The following is a 17365-nucleotide window of genomic DNA, read 5'->3' as shown; positions in this document are numbered from 1 at the left end:
ACTGGTACGTGCTTATGGCACCGGTTGTAGGAGAAGTAGTTTGATACATAAAGAAGGGAGAAGCCTGTGCAAGAGGGACAGGGAAATAGATTAGAGGGGGTGAGGGATGGAAAATGAGGAACCTGGGTGCTCAAGGGGGAAGGTTGAACTTTGTCCCCTTACCTTGGGAACCCTCAAAACATTTTTAAACTGGCAAGTAATATGATCGGGTTTTGGTTTTGGAAAGAAGTCATAGATGGACTATTATGTCACCCTGAATTAACTTTATGGTTAGCTTCCTTAATCTGGGCAAGTAAATTAAATCCTGAGTCAATACTCACATCCAGTTGAGTTGAGGCATTTGGGTGCACAGCTTCTGGGGAAGATCTTCTAAGTAGTTATTAATCATAGACCTTTACACAGAGAAAATATTAATTGAGACAAAATGATATGCCACTTTCAGGACGGTATTTTCATTATTCTACAATTTGGAAAATTGCATACCAAAAATCAATATTTTAGGATGAAGAGTTTACACATAACTAACTACTTCAAAATAATCTTTAAATATGGGTATGGCAAGGATTAGAGGGCAGATGTTGTCAAAGAAACTACACACAGGTGAGTATGATATATATTCTAGGAATAAAAGTTGTACAGTTTAATTTTATAAGATGAAACAAAAGTGTATATCGGGTAATAACTTTGAAGTTCATGGTAATTTTTCTTGTAAACTTCACATTTGTGATAATTTCCAGCACCATACACCCAAAGTTTCTCCTTAAGGGGGTCATTAATCGTTTCTAATATTAAAGGGCCACATTGGAAACCACATTACATCTGAGAAGTGACAGTAATGGGAATTGGGGGGAGGAAAACAACTTATGAACATGTTAAGCTCCACGATTAATTAATGATATTGTGGTCCCTTTTGACAAATGGAAAAATAATGATGCCATATGACCAACTGTAAAGGAACATAATAATCCCCTGATAAATCATTCCAGTGTATTAATAAACAGTGAACAATAATTGTGAGAACAGCTGTCTTGGTAGGACAAAGATTTTGGAATTTTTAGTGACTCTTGCTGGGCAAAGGCACATTTTCCTCGGTTAAAAATGGAGTTGGAGCTTAACTCCTTGGAGATTCCAAGAGATATAAATGTATTCATAGTTAGGATATAAAAATGAATACTATCTTTGGTCAACCACTACTAATAAAAACATGCCGTAGGCCTAAAAGGAAATTTAAGAAGATTCAAACAAGCCTATTTTAGTAGGCTTAAAATATACATTATGATCTGGTTGGCTGTTACCTTTGAGGCATGGCCAATCTGTAGCAACAGAAACGGCAGTTGGAAATACAGGAGAGGTTTTGACTAATAAAAATTTTAGTGGGCTTGATTTTTTCAAAGTTCTTTTTGTAAGCCAGTGTTAGATGTCGTTGCAATTTACAGACAAATGTATTGAAAGGTTGATGAATACTTACAGGAAAAACAAGGAATTTAATCCAGTAAACAACCGCTGTGAAATTCTGGTTATTGGGTTGTCATCTAGAATTCTGACAAAACATTTTCCAGTGTTAGAGACATTTGTGAAATAAAGCCAGGAAAAAATCAAAAGGTCCATGATGATCCTGCCTTCTCAATATCTGATCTACTCTGAGTGTCCTTCCTACTTTGCTCAGCTATTTCTTCTGGCTGGAGTGACTCTTCTCTCCAAATTCCAACATTTCCATCCCAACCCTTATCAAGTCAGATCCTGACTCTTTGCTTTCTCCCCATCCCCACTATCCAACTCCCCTAGACTTAAAGACCTAGGAATGTCCTTCACTTCTGGATACCTGGGTCCAGCACAAGCTGCACATATTGAATGAATATTAACCGAGTGAAGAATGAATAAAAATAATGAAAATAAAATTCTTAGGAACTCACAGATGATTCTTTGGTCTCTCAGTGTTTAAATGATGTATTGAGGGGACGCATAACACCGATAAGGGAACCCACACTTTTCCTGTATGATGACCACTATGTACCTAACCCTAAATTGTACCCCACATTTTTAAAATTAAAAAATAATAGGGGAAAAACTGGCATACTTCAAAAAATCAAATTTTAAAATTGTCATTTTGAGCCAAAATCACTTGGACATAACAGATAGAATTCCCTGGAAGTCCAAGAGAGAACATTAGGCTTATTTGATATGGTACAATTGTGCAGGTAGCCCTGGGAAGCAACAACTGGTGTCTAGCTCTCTTTGTGTTATGTTTGTATAAATGTTATTTATATGGATTCCAAACTTACATACGATTTTTAAAATTCTGAAATGTCTTGGTATCATATGTTATGAGCCATAATTTCACTTACTATGTTAACTTATTGTATGCCACAGAAATAACCAAATTTCTTTGTATGGCATCTTTAATCATGATTACTCTAAATACTAAAAAATAAATGATGTATTTAATAAAGTCTGTACAAACGAATGAATGAATGTCACACCATTCATAAGGAGCTTTATGTGTGAAAGACTGAACATATTTGTATATTCAAACCACCGCTTTTAACTGATTATGATACTGTCATAGAAGAAATTAGGCTAAGGGGAAACAGGCCCCTTTTCTTCTTGTTGCCTGTGAGACATGTAGCATTTCCTTTTACTCACAGGAGGTCTGTCAGCTTAGGACTGGAGAAAGGAAGCCACATTGAGTACCTACTGTATGCCAAGAGTTCTACATGGGGCAGTGTATACCTTTTATCTGATTTAATCTTCACAAAGTCCCTCTTAAAAAGAAATGATAAGTTACAGATGAATTACAGGGGCCAAGAAAGATTAAGAAAGTTGTCTGGAAGATTAAGCCCGGGGCCAGGCACATATAAGGGTCTAGATGAAACTGAAGCTCTGGGTTTTTCCACTAAACCAGGCCAAGCTACAGAAAATGGGCAAATGACACAGAGAGCCTTCTAACTGCCCTTGGTTTATTTTCCTGATGAAACACAGACATCTGATAGGAGATTCCTTGGCGTGGAGTTGATGGCTTAGTGGAGAAAGTGGCGAAATACCATGAGTTACCATATTCAGACTTTTCTCTGAATGCTCTAAAAATCAGAACAAAGTCTTCCCTTGCATCCTTTTTAGGTCAGTGGTTTTCAACAGAGTGCCAGTATTCCTCCCAGCAGACATTCAACAATGTCTACAGACATTTTTGGTTGTCACAACTCTTCGGCATGTACTACTGGCATCTACTGAGTAGAGGCCACAGATGGTGCTTGACATCCTGAAATGCACAGGTCATACTCTTCCCTCCCACTACCCCACACTCCTCCCCGAACCAAGAATTATGTGGGACCAAAAGGTCAATGGTGCTGTAGTTGAGGAATCCTGTTTTTGATGAACACGGAATGGACAGGTGGCTTAACAAACCTACCATAGAGCTCAGAAGGCCACCTGGAATAGCACGGCCAGCTTCCTCATCATACAACCACCACTTGACATGCCATTGTCTGAATTGCTTGGGTAAAGTGCCCCAGATTGTGTGACAACCAGAAAAATAAGTACAAAAAATAAGTGACATCAGTAAGCAGAAACTATATGAGTACTGTCATATATCATTAAGACCATGATCCTCTACGAGGGGAATGAAAGCTTGAATACTTACAGCCAAGTTAGCTGATGTAAGTCTTTGAAGACTCCAGGTCTGAGAGTTGTAATGCAGTTGTGGTTGAGATATCTACAAATAGCATGGGTGAGTTAATTAGGCAAACTCAACACTCTATTTTAGTCACATATAATTAGAATATAAGTCCCTGATGATAATTATGAACTTGGACATCTGCTTCTGAAAGCACTCTTCTGGTTGAGAAGAGGGAGGAAAAAAGAAGCAACGGATGGCCAGGAGGTACAGATAACCACTAGTCGTATGTGCAGCATTGGGGCTGGAGCAAGGAAAGTGGCCAGAAATAATGTTTTGGGTTATTCCATTACCTTAGCGTATAAAAACTGTGTGCGGGAATTTTTTGCTTTTAATTTTTTTGGTCACATTCTTAGTAGACTAGCATTTTAAAATACCAAAGTTTAGAAAAAAATAATAAAATGCTAAAATATTGTGGAAGTGCCTCAAGCTGGAGAGAATAAGGTGAAGGAGAGCCTTTATATGTTTTCTGGAAAAGTAGGAATTTTAAAATAATTCTTTCAGTGTAACAATGAATCCAAGTTCTTTGTGATAACCCATTCCCCTACGATCAATCAAGTCTTGAGAAAGTACCATTCTACCCTTTTAGTCTTTACTTAAAATTATACCCATAATAAAATGATAAAAAAGTTACTCACAATATTTGCAGATTGTGTAAGCCCCAAAATGCTTTCCTGGATATGTGTCTAATGCAGTTATGCTGAAGATATCTGATAGAATAAGATAGAAGAGTCAGGTGATTATGGTTCATGGACTTCATGAGGTTGAAAATGGACTCACCATTTTCCTCACCTGAAGACAATTGTGAAATTGGCTTACGAAGTGCACCATTCTATTCTCATGTTGTGTCCTTTTTTCATATCAGTGGGATGGCTATGAACTAGCCAGTGCATGCAGTTCTCATAGTACCAGTGAAGTGAGATTTAGGCATCGCTGATTCGTTCCACTGAACTCCAGGGTGTGATGTGTTTGGGGAAGGACTTAATATTGTTTTTGCAAACTGCAATGGTGGCAACTCTCCTGTCCTGACAGGCAGGAGTTGTTGGCCCCGTGAGACTAGCTGGAAGCTCATTGCTGAGCTTTCTTGTTCATTCAGCACAGAGATGCACCTTTAACTCTTCATTTCTCTTCCTTGTTCGGTTCCCCGTAAATGAAGGAGGGGCAAGTTTTAATTCTTTTCTATTTCAAGATGCGAAGTGAGAAGCACAAGATGACATAGTAAGGTGCTCAGCATCCCAAAGGGCATTAGTAGTTGAACTGAGGCAAGTACGCCAAGTTCAGCTCTCAGGACCGGGATTATTTGACCTCTGAAGCAACTTAACAGCACAGTATGGATCCAGTAATGGCACTGTCAGGACAATTTTCATTTTCTGTCTTCATTATACAATGGGAGGTTAGCCCTGAATGTTTATTTTCTAAGGGCTGTCGAGGCAGGTAACAGCTACACAAGTAATAACGAGTTATTGCATCGTCTTTTGAAAGGCTTCCGTTTCTCTTATTTGGATTTGAATTAATTTCTAAAATATCATACCACACTGTCTTAACTGTTATGATACTTTACAGCAAAACTATTGGTAGAACACATGCTCATTTAGCATCCGGCTACGTTGAATTTTGTTATATCACAATCATTTCCTAGTGGCTCCTCTTAATCTTTTCCTTTGGGTCACAAATTTGTTACAGGAGTGTCAGAATACTGACTCCCTCAGACCTTATGGTAGCCAGCTAAAACCAAGATCAATTTCCAACTGTCAGCAAACCCTATCTCTTACCCCAAGTACTGTACTGTACACTTGAAACTCAGTGTCACCTTGTACTGTCCTAACCCCCGTGCCCTGCACCAAGTGTTTGGAAAAAGGCCTCTCAGTGCCACATAAATTCTGCCCTTGGTTTAAGGTTCTGCTATGACTAGGACAAACACACAGATCAATATCTGCTTTAGCATTTTCAGAGCCCTTGAATGGATGTAATGAAAGGGAATATGGTGAATTACATTACAGCAGCAAAGGAAAATAGAAAAAGAGTATAATACTCTAATGTAGACCTACTGAAATTCCCCTTCAGTATAAAATTCACTATCTAACTAGTGCTGCTATTTACATTTTATTCAAGGTGATTAATTCAAAAGTGCAACCAACATTTTACCTACATGTGGTCACATCTTGAAGAGATGGGTGTCTCTGCAAGTTGTGAATTTGGTCTTGTGCTTTTGTCTTATAAGTCAAAGGAAAGAAAGAGTAAACCCAACGATCTGCATGACTCATCGGATATGCACAATCAATCTCTTCACTAACATCAATGAAGGCTCAAACTCAAATAATAAAGAGCTTCTCATTTTCTATATACAGAGGGTACCAAAAATGTATACACATTTTAAGAAAAAAAACTATTAAAATTGTAATACTCAGAACAATTATCATAATACTATAAGAAAGGGATTGGCAGTAGTGGGAAACTGCCAGGGGAAGGGGGGGCGGTAAGGGAGCACACTTCATCGGTAAGGGTACCTGATCTCAAACCAGGTGACATGGGGACCCAAGTGAGGCCCAAACTTTATCTGTACAATGACCATTTGTATGCCAATCTCTGAATTGTACCCAATATCCTTAAAATAAAAATTCAAAAAATACAGTAAAATAAAATTGTAATACTTCATATATACCAATAACAAAAAATGAATACAAGTCACGTTTGACTTCTGTGATTACAAGTGGTGCTCAGAGTGGTTACCATCAGGGTCCAGACACTTCTGATTATGGCGAACATCTCTTAGCATCGCTTAAAATGTGTATACATTCTTTTGGTGCCCCTGGTGGTTGACTGGCTGCTGCTCCATAGAGAACTAGAGCCCTAAGTCTCATGTCTCAGATGTAGGCTGCTGACTTCAGCTCCATCCTCCAGTATCTTTGCAGAAAAGTAGTTTAAAGAATATGAGGGGAAATTTGGAAGCATGACAATTTGGCAAGCAATGTCCTCTTCTTATTCAGAGCTGAGGCATAAGCCCGTTGAATATACTTTACACTGGATGACTTTTCTAAGAATAACTTACTGGTTCATGAATTCCTGCTGTTTCAGCTGTCAGGACTTTTCAAGCAGAAACGCCAGGAATTTATGTACCTGAAACTAAAGCAAATACATGCTTTAATGACATACATGTTTATAGGCTATTTTAAAATGTGACATTTTGTATTCAAGAGCCAGACAGACATCTTGAATTACATTTTGTTGCCAATGATCGCATTGAACAAGAACCCAGATTAAGAAGGGATTCTTCCTAACTTATATAAGGTCGATGCTACAAGGAGGAAAACTGCTATTGGTTTCTATAGCAGCAGTGATAAAGTATCATAGTCAATCCCATACATTGTGTTTTATTCCTCTGAAAGGTCATCTGAAACTGTTTTTCCCCCTCAAAGTTAGAAAGGCCTGACATTTGAAAAGGTTATTCAAATGAATAAACTGATCAATGGTGGAAGCGTTCAGATCCATTGAGCAACACTTATTTATATGGCGATTAAATTTGGTTTTGATTTAGAAGTATGTTTTTCCGGATGCCTAAATGACCTCAATTCCACTGTGAATATCTAGAGCATCTCAGACTGGAGTCTAACTTGACATTGAATTTGGGGGTCTCGTAGAATATTTCCCAATACAACTTAAAGATGCAAAGTAACTTTATTAGCTCAATACAGTCTAAACTACAGATGTGTGCATGTCTGTTCTCTGCTTCAATAGAATAAACTCCAGATACTTTAGCTGGCATTCAATGTCCTTACAATCATGATCAATGACCTCTCTAGTACATGTTCCAACATTTCCTATGGGAATCCTTCCTTTGAATAACCTGCCTGTTTACTCTCTTCTCAACATCTTTTGAATGTTTCTGCTTATGTTTCTTTTTTCTTTCTGCTTAAAACACTTCCTACCCTCGCCTTAGTCCAACGTGTTAGTCCTACCCATCTTTCATTTTAAAAAAAAGTTTGTAGTAGAGACGAGATCTTGCTATGTTGCTCAGGCTGACCTTGAACTCCTGCACTCAAGCAATCCACCTGTCTCCGCCTCCCAAAGTGCTGGGCTTACAGGTGTGAGCCACTGCACCCGGCTGCCATCATTCATTTGACAAACATTCGTTCCTACTCACTGGGTCCTTCCTATGTATGCTGCAACGCTAGGGTGGGCCAGGAGAGAACCAGGAGACCACCAAACTCAGGACAGCATGGTGGTAAGTGAGTAGTTCCTTCAAAACTCAAAGACGAAAATGAGGGTTTTATGAAAATGGAATTATAGTTGACCCAAGACATGCTGAAAAGATGAGATCAGTAAAAGCCCAAACTTTGTCATCATGCAATATACCCATGCAACACTCCTGCACACGTACCCCTTGAATCTAAAATTAAAAAAAAGATTTAAAACCTTGGGATAGCAGACCCTAGCTTTAGAGTTGCAATTCCCAAATACTGATGGGAAACAAAATAGGGTCAGGAAGAGAAATCAAGTACCGACTGCAGAGTAAGCAACTGGAGAATATACTTGTAATTTTTAAACTGAATTCTACTTTTAGATTCAGAGAAAATAACTTAAAAAATGATCATCATAATAAAAGCTCAGACAGTAAGAAATAGTATGGGAAATAAAAATGTATTTCTAGTTGTATTGTAGAAGCAAGAAAATGTTAAGAAGAAGTCTAAACTTGCCTCCTGGGACCTGTTTTATAATGTTGTGAGATAATAAAACAGAGACAACTGTTCATTTCTCAACTCCTGGTTTGTTCCTATATTCTCAAAGAAGACGATCTCAGAACTGAGGCAAACAGAAAAGCTACCGGGCAGGGGCAGTGAACGCCCAAGATGGTAGAATGCGTTATTCAAAATCAGTTAAAGCCTGGACAATTTCTTTCAGAAATTGAGAAATAACAAAAATAAGAACATCAAATCATGACCAATTGCTGAGGAATCTGAAGAAAGAATGAGTAACTGGAAAGTTAAAGATAGCAAATGGACTTTCAAGTTCTCAAAAAAGGGAAGAAGTAGGTGTCACATGCTATAGTTGGATGAGCTCAATGCTAGTCCAGGGAAGAGCATTGAACGTGCTATTATGAAGCTCCTTTGTGAACAGGGCAGTTCATGAAAAACAGAAACAGGGCATGTCAGACCAACTTTATTTCTTCTTTGAAAGACTGACCAAGAAAAACTGTGTGGTAGGCATTGTTATGTCTATTGGGCATTGATCAAGTGGTTTTATGATGTTTTCAAAGGCAAACTAAAGAATGATACACATCCTTATCTGAAGGATGTTACCGAAGGAATACTGAAAGACAATTTGCTGCTGTCCTCTTCAGAATTTTACTCTGTGATCTGAATACAGATGGCTCATCTTATTTGAAGATGATAGAAATCTAGGAGGAATAATGAATATGGTGAACAATACACAAAGATACGGTCTGGTAAGAAAAGCTGACTCTAACAGTATGAAACGGACTAAGGATACATTAAAGGACCCACAACTACCTCTCAAATGCTAAGTGCACAAGTACAGGATGGAACACACATTGCTTAGCAGTAACAGACACAGTGTGGGGTTAGGCATTGTAGAGGCAACATCACTAGGGGTTAAGGGTATCAAGTAGTCACTAGAAGAGTGACTACCACCAAAATCTTAGGACACACATAGCGTTCAGAAGGAAAGGGATGCTAATTCTTCCCTATTTGCCCCAGTTATATCATGGAGATAATTATATTTATTCTAGATATCACACGTTAAGGTAAATGTAGACAAGCATATGCGGATTAGTATGACCAGAATGATAACTGATTTGAAACCATGCATGTCCTCTGGGTAAGAATTTAAGGAGCTACAGATGCTTGGAGAAGATTTGTGGTTGGATAGAGGGTGACGACAGCTAGCTTGAGATGTCTGTAGACTTATGTCTACAGACTGATTGAATGGGTTCTGAATAGTCTTCTAGTAAATCTAAGAATGATGGGGCGCTTTAGAGGTATTGTGGGTAGCAGTAATGTGGACAAAATTTATTTATTTATTTGTTATTTTTTTATTTTTTGAGTTGGAGTCTCACTCTGTTACCCAGACTGGAGTGCAGTGGCCGCTCCCGGCCACTGCAGCCTCGACCTGCTGGGCTCTGGCGATCCTTCTGCCTCAGCCTTTCAAGTAGCCGGAATTACAGGCGCTCACTATCATGCCCAGCTAATTTTTTGATTTATTGTAGAGATGAGGTCTCGCTGCCCAGGCGGGTATCGAACCCGCGGGCTCAGGCAATCCACTCACCTCAGCCTCCCAAAGGTGCGGGATTACAGGTTGAGCCACCGAGCCCGGTTTGGACAAAATTTATTAGTGGACTGTTTGAAATTCTATTTCCCCAACACCTCCTAATCATCTTTCTTGGTTTATTTTTCTCTATAGCCCTAATCACCAGCTAAAAAATTGCATACTAAAAATTTTATTTATTGACTATCTTTCTCTATTGAAAATTAAGCTCCATGAGGAGAGGGCTTTTTATATGTTGTTTACTGCTGTATCCTTGGTGTCTGGCACCTTGTAAATATCAATAAATACTTGGCGGAAGAGTGAATAAACATGGGTTTTGCGAACCTTCTGCTCTCCTGCTATCTACTACCAAGAGTAGTAGAGGCCCGTCTGGTTTCTTCCTTCTCCTGATACATTTTTCTGGGAATGGTTTGGTTTTTGCCCCATTGGTTATTTGAGCTGTTCTATGCAGGATTGGAAAGAAAATGAATGTTAAGAGTAGACAGACAGGAGGGACAAGAGGTGGGACTAGGGTTGGGGGAGGCTTTTGGGAAAGAGTCACAGGAAGCCACAGACTAATGTGAGCAATGGGATGGAGAAGAATGGAGATTTGAGGAAGAACTGCTGAGCTTCTGAGTCGCTTTAGGGTATTTGAAGAGTGCTTGTAAAGCAGCAGTCCCCAACCTTTTGGGCATCAGGGACTGGTTTTGTGGAAGATGGTTTTTCCATGGATGGAGGGTTTGAGGGAGGATGGTGGAATGTGCAGTCAAACCTCACTGCTAAGTTAATTTGTATTTGCAGCCGTTCCCCAGTGCTAGCATCCCCACCTGAGCTCCACCTCAGATCATCAGGCATTAGATTCTCATAAGGAGTGCACACCTTGACCTCTCGCATGCCCAGCTCACAATGGAATTTATGCTTCTGTGAGAATCTAATGCTGCTGCTGCTGATCTGACAGTAGGTGGAGCTCAGGCAGTCATGCCAGTGAAGGGAGCGACTGTAAATACAGACGAAGCTTCACCTGCTCACCTGCTGTTCATCTCCTGCTGTGCGATCTGATTCCTTAGAGGCAGTGGAGTGGTGCCAGTTCATGGTCGTGGGGTTGGGGACCGCTATTGTAAAGAACTTGAGTTACTTTCAAATCCAAGTTTAGCTTCTGTGTGGCTTCACTGACAGTATCAAGATTATAAGATGAGACCAGCGGAGAAGCTTCCAAAGGAGCGTTGTCAGAAGATCTGGGTCTGAGGTCAAGCTTTAACATTTGTCAGCTGGCTGACTTTGGGCAAACAACCTTCCTTCTCCAAGAGTGGCTTTCCTCATTCCTGAGAGGGAGGGGATAGTGTCTGCCCCACCTCACAAACTTTGAGGACCAAAGCCAAAATGAAAATCCTAACTATTGGAAATCTGTATAAACTTTAAAAAATGGTATGTGAATGTAAGGAATTGTTTTTTTATTCCCCTGTTATGTTATCTCAGATATGACAGACACTTAGTGAATGTTTATAGGTGAGAGTCTCATACTCTGTCTTCTCTTAGTTTCTGGGAGAATTCTACCACCTAGAAGGCATCAAATGCAGCTAGGATGGAGAGATCCCTTGCTGGGTGATATTCAGGTCATGATGTAGTGCCTAATTTTCCTCAGATGAAGTAGAATTAAACATTTACTTGGAGAAGTTGTCAACTGCTCTTGGCAATGAAAGTTAATTTCTATTTTTTTTACTAGGAAAATTTGGGATCTGAATGATCAAAGTGCTCCCATATTCTTCCCTTCAGTGAGCTAGCAGCTATTACCAGAGAGAAGCATTTGCATAGGACAGAGCCACGGATCAGTAGATTAGGAAAAGACTGCCAGGAAGTCTCTTTTTAACTCTCCTGCTTGATCCTGGAGTGACCCCTCTGCCTCTCCAGAAGTCAGCTTCCCCCAGATTAGGGGGCAAAAGTGTAAACGGGAATTCTACCTGGGACAGGGCAATATGTATTAGTAGAAATTCAATTAAATGTTAGAAGGGGCTGGGCATGGTGGCTCATGCCGATAATCCCAGCACTTTGGGAGGCTGAAACAGGAGGACTATTTGAGTCCAGGAGTTCAAGACCAGCCTAGGCAGCACAGCAAGACCTCATCTCTACAAAAAAATAAAAAAATTAACCAAGCGTGGTGGCACACACCTGTAGCTCCAGCCACTTAGGAGGCTGAGGAGGAAGGATGGCCTAAGCCATGTTGAGCCGTGATTGTGCCACTGGACTCTAGCCTGGGTGATGGAGTGAGACTGACTCACAAAAAGAAAAAATGCTAGAACAATTTCTGTCCATCTTGAGGTTTCTCATTAGGGTAAAGCAAGGACTACCTTGGACACCAGACGATGTGATTTCTGATTCTGGCTCTTCCACTAACTAGTTATACATCTTAGGTGAGTCATTTAACCATTGCAGACTTTAGTTTCTAGTGTATAATGAGAAGACTTAATGAGAAATTCTTAAGACTTCTATGACTCTAGATGATAGCCTTTTACCTGCTACACTAAAACAAGATGTTTTTCCCATTCTTTCTGCTAGTGGTATTTTATTTTTCCTCTCTTAAGCATTGTTCAGGACAATACTGATTCATAGAACGAACATGTTGTGATTTTAAGAATCTCCAGGAAGACTAGAAGCAGTGTGGTGAGGACTGAGAAATTCCTCTCTAGAGAATTCTGGACATGCAGAGCCAATGTGTAGTAGCTACTCCAGTGTGACAATGAAAACATGACTACGTGCTTTAGGCTGAAGCAGCAGGTCTGACTGTAGTTGGAATTTACAGAAACGATAATCAAACCCAAGTATAGCTAAGCACGTATGTTCACACAGGATTCTTCCTTGTAGACTTTCTTCAATGACTTCCTTCCTTTCTTTTTTTTTTTTTTTTGAGTAGGCGTCTCACTCTATCACCCAGTCTGGAGCACAGTGGCATGATCATGGCCACCATAGCCTCAACCTGCTGGGCTCAGGTGATCCTTCCACCTCAGTCTTCCAAGTAGCTGGAACCACAGATGTGTGTCACCACGCCCAGCTAATTTTTTGATTTATTGTAGAGATGAGGTCTCACCAAGTTGCCCAGGCTGGTCTTGAACCCTGGGACTCAGACAATTCTCCCACCTCTGCCTCCCAAAGTCCTGGGATTACAGGCGTGAGTCACCACCCCTGGCCAAAGTCCTTTCTCTTTTTAAGTTTTGTGCATTTGATGAATACTTTATCTGGGAAACTGTGGGTTTTGTTTTCCTTAAGAGATCTCAGAGAATCTGTACTTGAATTCAGCAGCATGGAATCCTTGATGGCATTTCAAATCAGCTGTGTTTGTCTAGTATCAGCCAAGATTCAGATCAATTTTATTTCTGGATTTTGATGAATTTTGCATTTCTAGAAACTTTCTCCTCTCAGCCGTATGTTGAAGGAGACAAACAATAAGATGATGGCACTTCCAAGGAGACTTACAGCTTGTACAGTGTAGTGTTATCTTGCTGGTCATCTTGGCAGGTGTATCCCCTCCGGGGCTCCAGGATGACTGGGCCACAGGGACTGACCAACACTAATCCACTTTATAAAAGGCTGATACATGTACCTGCATATTCTGATTTATTAATCTGAATAGAAAGTATCCCATGCCGCTGATGGGAATGTTCTTATTCCCTATTCAATGCAACGCTTCAAATATGTTTTATTTATTATTTATTTATTTATTTGAGTTGGAGTCTCACTCGGTCGCCCAGACTGGAGTGCAGTAGCCGCTCCCGGCCACCGCAGCCTCGCCTGCTGGGCTCCGGCGATCCTTCCGCCTCAGCCTTCCGAGTAGCCGGAATTACAGGCACGTGCTACCACACCCGGCTGATTTTTTGATTTATTGTAGAGATGAGGTCTCGCTGTCCAGGCTGGTCTCGAACCCGCGGGCTCAGTCAATCCACTCACCTCAGTCTCCCAAAGGCGCGGGATTACAGGCTGAGCCATCGAGCCTGGCTTCAAATACGTTAATATGAAAAAGTCAGGACTTCATCATCACAAGGTTGCTTGGTGAGTAGAGAATCAAAGCAAAGGCATGCAGATAGTATTAAGAGGCAGTTTATGACAATCGTGGTGGAGATTAATGATGCATCTCTGTCCTCCAACAGAGACCATCTCCTGGGATTTTATTTCTCAACTTTTTTGGATGGTGTCGGGAGCACGCTGACCTCTTCTTTTTTACTGAATACCATCACTTATCTGCTGACCACAATATTGACATTTCCTTTCCTCAAATATGCTAATATCACTGAATGATTGCACTGCTTCTGTGTTTTTACTCCTAATACCCTGGGAGACAGTCTATATCCTATCATAATGTGTTTAAATCCTTTAAAGATCTAATCTTGTCTATGCTGTTTCTCTTTTTCCAAGTTGAAAAGTACATCTAGTGCCTCTGAACATGCAATGTCATTTTTCCAAATAACCTTGAGGAAAAGCATGCAACTATGTATTTTCCTACTGCGATGTTTTTAAAAAAAATCTCAACTCTCAGTTTCCTCTCTGAAAAAGTTTAAACAAAATCAGTTTAGCTACTTTAAATTCTAATATGGAATGATAACATACTTTCAAATGCAATAATTTCTAATCTTAGTTACATGTGGAAACATAAATTTTAATGGTAAAGATAATGAACTGGATTTTCCATTTTATTTTTAGGTCAAAAACATCTCAAACAAAACATCACATGGATTTTCCCATAAATACAGTATTAATGACTACTTACATCTTTTTAAGTTTTGTGTATTTGATGAAAACTTTATCTGGAAGACTGTGGATTTTGTTTTTCTTGAGAGACCTAAAATAACATGTAAAACAAACTTCATTATGGATTTTTATGGGCAACCAAACTCTTCCCTAGAAACTGCATGCTTAGGAAGAGAATTTTTGAGAATGTTCTGCGGTGCTTGGCACACATTTGAACATGACAGTAACTAAAAATTTTTAATGGGAAAATGAAAAGCAAGATGAAAGTAGTTTGCAAAGACAAAGTATAGGCAGTTAGTATAATAGATTGGAGGGTCTATGGTGATTTAACATTAAAAAAAAAAACCTGGATATGTTAACAAAACACAACAAACAAACCCAAAAAACAACCAAAGATCCTAACCAACTCAATTATACTCAAATGACGTCACTAAAACTTCCTGAGTGTTTTAAGAACTTCACGTACAGTACAGAAAGTTTGCTCTCTATGGCAAAGTTCATTTCCTAGAGCTTTTATATTTTTCCATTCTTGGATAAATTACCAACATTAAAACTGAGAAAGATGAGTGTGCTGGCTTTTTTTTTTTTTTTTTTTTTTAACATTTCAGCACAGGCACATTAATAATAATACATAAGCCAGAAAGTAATTGCAAATAAGAACTCTAGACCATAGACGTTTGTGTGCTAAATGATCACTGGGATAATTTAACATACGGCGTTTAAAAGATTTTTTTCCCTGGATGGGAAACCTGCAGAATTCTCTGATGATGGGTAGTTTTAAACAGAATTTCTATCATTTTGTAAATATACAAGCAGCCCAATCAGGTGTGCATGTGACTTTAGGGACAATTGTCACCAAGCATCAAGTTCTACTCACAGTAACGTCACATTCCTGGAAATCATTGGCACAGACTTTAAGTTGGCATCGAAACATTCCAGTTCTCTTTCCTTGCAGTCACAGCGTTGTGGATACGGGTTTAGAACTAGGAGGACCAAAAATAAAATAAAATAAAATAAAGTAAAATAAAATAAAATAAGATCTCACTAGCTTAAAAAATTCATTTCTTTAATCATGACTTTATCTATAATAACTGACATTGTTCTCTTTGCATTGAATATATACAATTGTATCTGTTGAATGAACATATCCGACCCATAATAAAAGCAAATAAGAATTAAGCTCTCGCCGGGTTCGGTGGCTCAGCCTGTAATCCTGCGCCTTTGGGAGGCTGAGGTGAGTGGATTGCCTGAGCCCGCAGGTTCAAGACCTGGGCAGGCGAGACCTCATCTCTACAATAAAATAAAATAAAAGTTAGCCGAGCGTGGTAGCGCATGCCTGTAATTCCGGCTACTCAGAAGGCTGAGGTGGAAGGATCGCCAGAACCCAGCAGGTCGAGGCTGCGGTGGCCGGAGCGGCCACTGCCCTCCAGTCTGGGTGTCAGAGTGAGATTCCGACTCAAAAAAAAAAAAAAAAAGAATTAAGCTCTCATCAAATATAGACTAATGAGGCTTCTAGCAGTCATTTCAGAGGCGTTTAACAGATGATTAGAAACTATGGAAATGTTAAATAGCATAAAGTCATGTGGTGAAACAAGATTAATGTGTGTGTGTGTGTGTGTGTGTGTGTGTGTGTGTGTGTGAGAGAGAGAGAGAGAGAGAGGGAGGAGAAAGAGAGGGAAGGAGAGAGAGCCCAAGCAAATATTACTGAAGTCTTTGGTTTTTCTACTGAACTTGACAGTTATTTTCAAATTTTTATTTTAATAGTTATTTTAATGTAAATTCAAGTTCTTTCCAGTTGCCTTATTTCTTTTAGATCGCTTTTATCCAAAAAAGCATTTCTAAAATGAATTTCGCTGGATTTTGGTAGTAAAGCCCACTCGTATTGGGTACCAACTTCATGCAAAAGATGCTGTTATTGTGTTTTGCTGATCTTGTTCCCCTGCCCATCCCGTTAACCTCCCGTCCTTCCCTCCATCCAAGGACTTCAAAGCCCGTCTCATTTGTCATCCTCTCAGGAGTCTTCTCTTTCTCCATCCCTGGTAGAGCCATCATTCTTCCACTGGGTTTTCCCATTCCCTTGTGCAAACATTATTTCTCCCTTACAGTTCTAATATTGTACCGTCGCTGCTTTGGCAAAGAGCTGTCTTTATGCTACCTACAAGGTATTTGTGGGTTGGAACCACATTTCAGTCATCTTTGTGTTCTCAGTGCCTCATACGGGGGCTGGAAAGTGGTTGAGGCTCAAAAACTTTCTTGAAGAAAGTGATTAAGGTGAAAAGAGTCTTACTATTTGTCATAATTATTCAATTCTTATATATCAGTGCCATCTTTGATTAATAACATAAAAATAGTGTGAATGGATATTGCTACTTTTTTTCTTTCTCTCTTTCCAGTCCCACAGGCAGACAGCAGACTGGTTAGCCAGTGAGACACACTGCACCTAAATTGAAACTCTGAAGGGAATCGATCCTATGGCCTACATAAATCCATGGACCGCAAATCATGTTCTTTGCAGAGAAAGTTGATGCTGTCTTTGAAACAATATGACTTACGGCACTCATGTGTTAAGGTCACAATGTCAGCATTTCCATGGACTGTGCCAAGTATGGTCGTCCATCCACTGGTGTCACCTGTGAAATGGTGATTGACATGTGTCAGTTATTCTAGAAATCAAATACCATATTACAAAACAGAAGT

General features: G+C 39.6%; 1 protein-coding gene across 1 annotated transcript in view; it reads right to left on the bottom strand.

Moving 5' to 3' along the window:
* Window positions 1–320: 320 nt before the first annotated feature.
* Window positions 321–17365, bottom strand: part of RXFP2 (relaxin/insulin like family peptide receptor 2) — a gene marked incomplete at its 3' end in the record, with an annotated part of 43078 nt that continues 26033 nt past the window's right edge. The window contains exons 3-9 of the mRNA XM_008055010.1: window positions 17221–17298; window positions 15546–15651; window positions 14688–14759; window positions 4309–4380; window positions 3638–3709; window positions 1469–1540; window positions 321–392 (exon numbers count right to left, since the gene is read on the bottom strand). Of these exons, the coding sequence (XP_008053201.1) occupies window positions 321–392; window positions 1469–1540; window positions 3638–3709; window positions 4309–4380; window positions 14688–14759; window positions 15546–15651; window positions 17221–17298 (544 nt within the window). The remainder of the gene's footprint in view (window positions 393–1468; window positions 1541–3637; window positions 3710–4308; window positions 4381–14687; window positions 14760–15545; window positions 15652–17220; window positions 17299–17365) is intronic.

This window comes from Carlito syrichta, unplaced genomic scaffold (genome assembly GCF_000164805.1).
Source record: "Carlito syrichta isolate Samal-C Ts95f unplaced genomic scaffold, Tarsius_syrichta-2.0.1 Scaffold301633, whole genome shotgun sequence".
In the NCBI taxonomy this organism is placed as follows: Eukaryota; Metazoa; Chordata; class Mammalia; order Primates; family Tarsiidae; genus Carlito; species Carlito syrichta.
The sequence above is the reverse complement of the archived record's forward strand: the minus strand, read 5'-3'. Positions and strand labels throughout refer to the sequence as shown.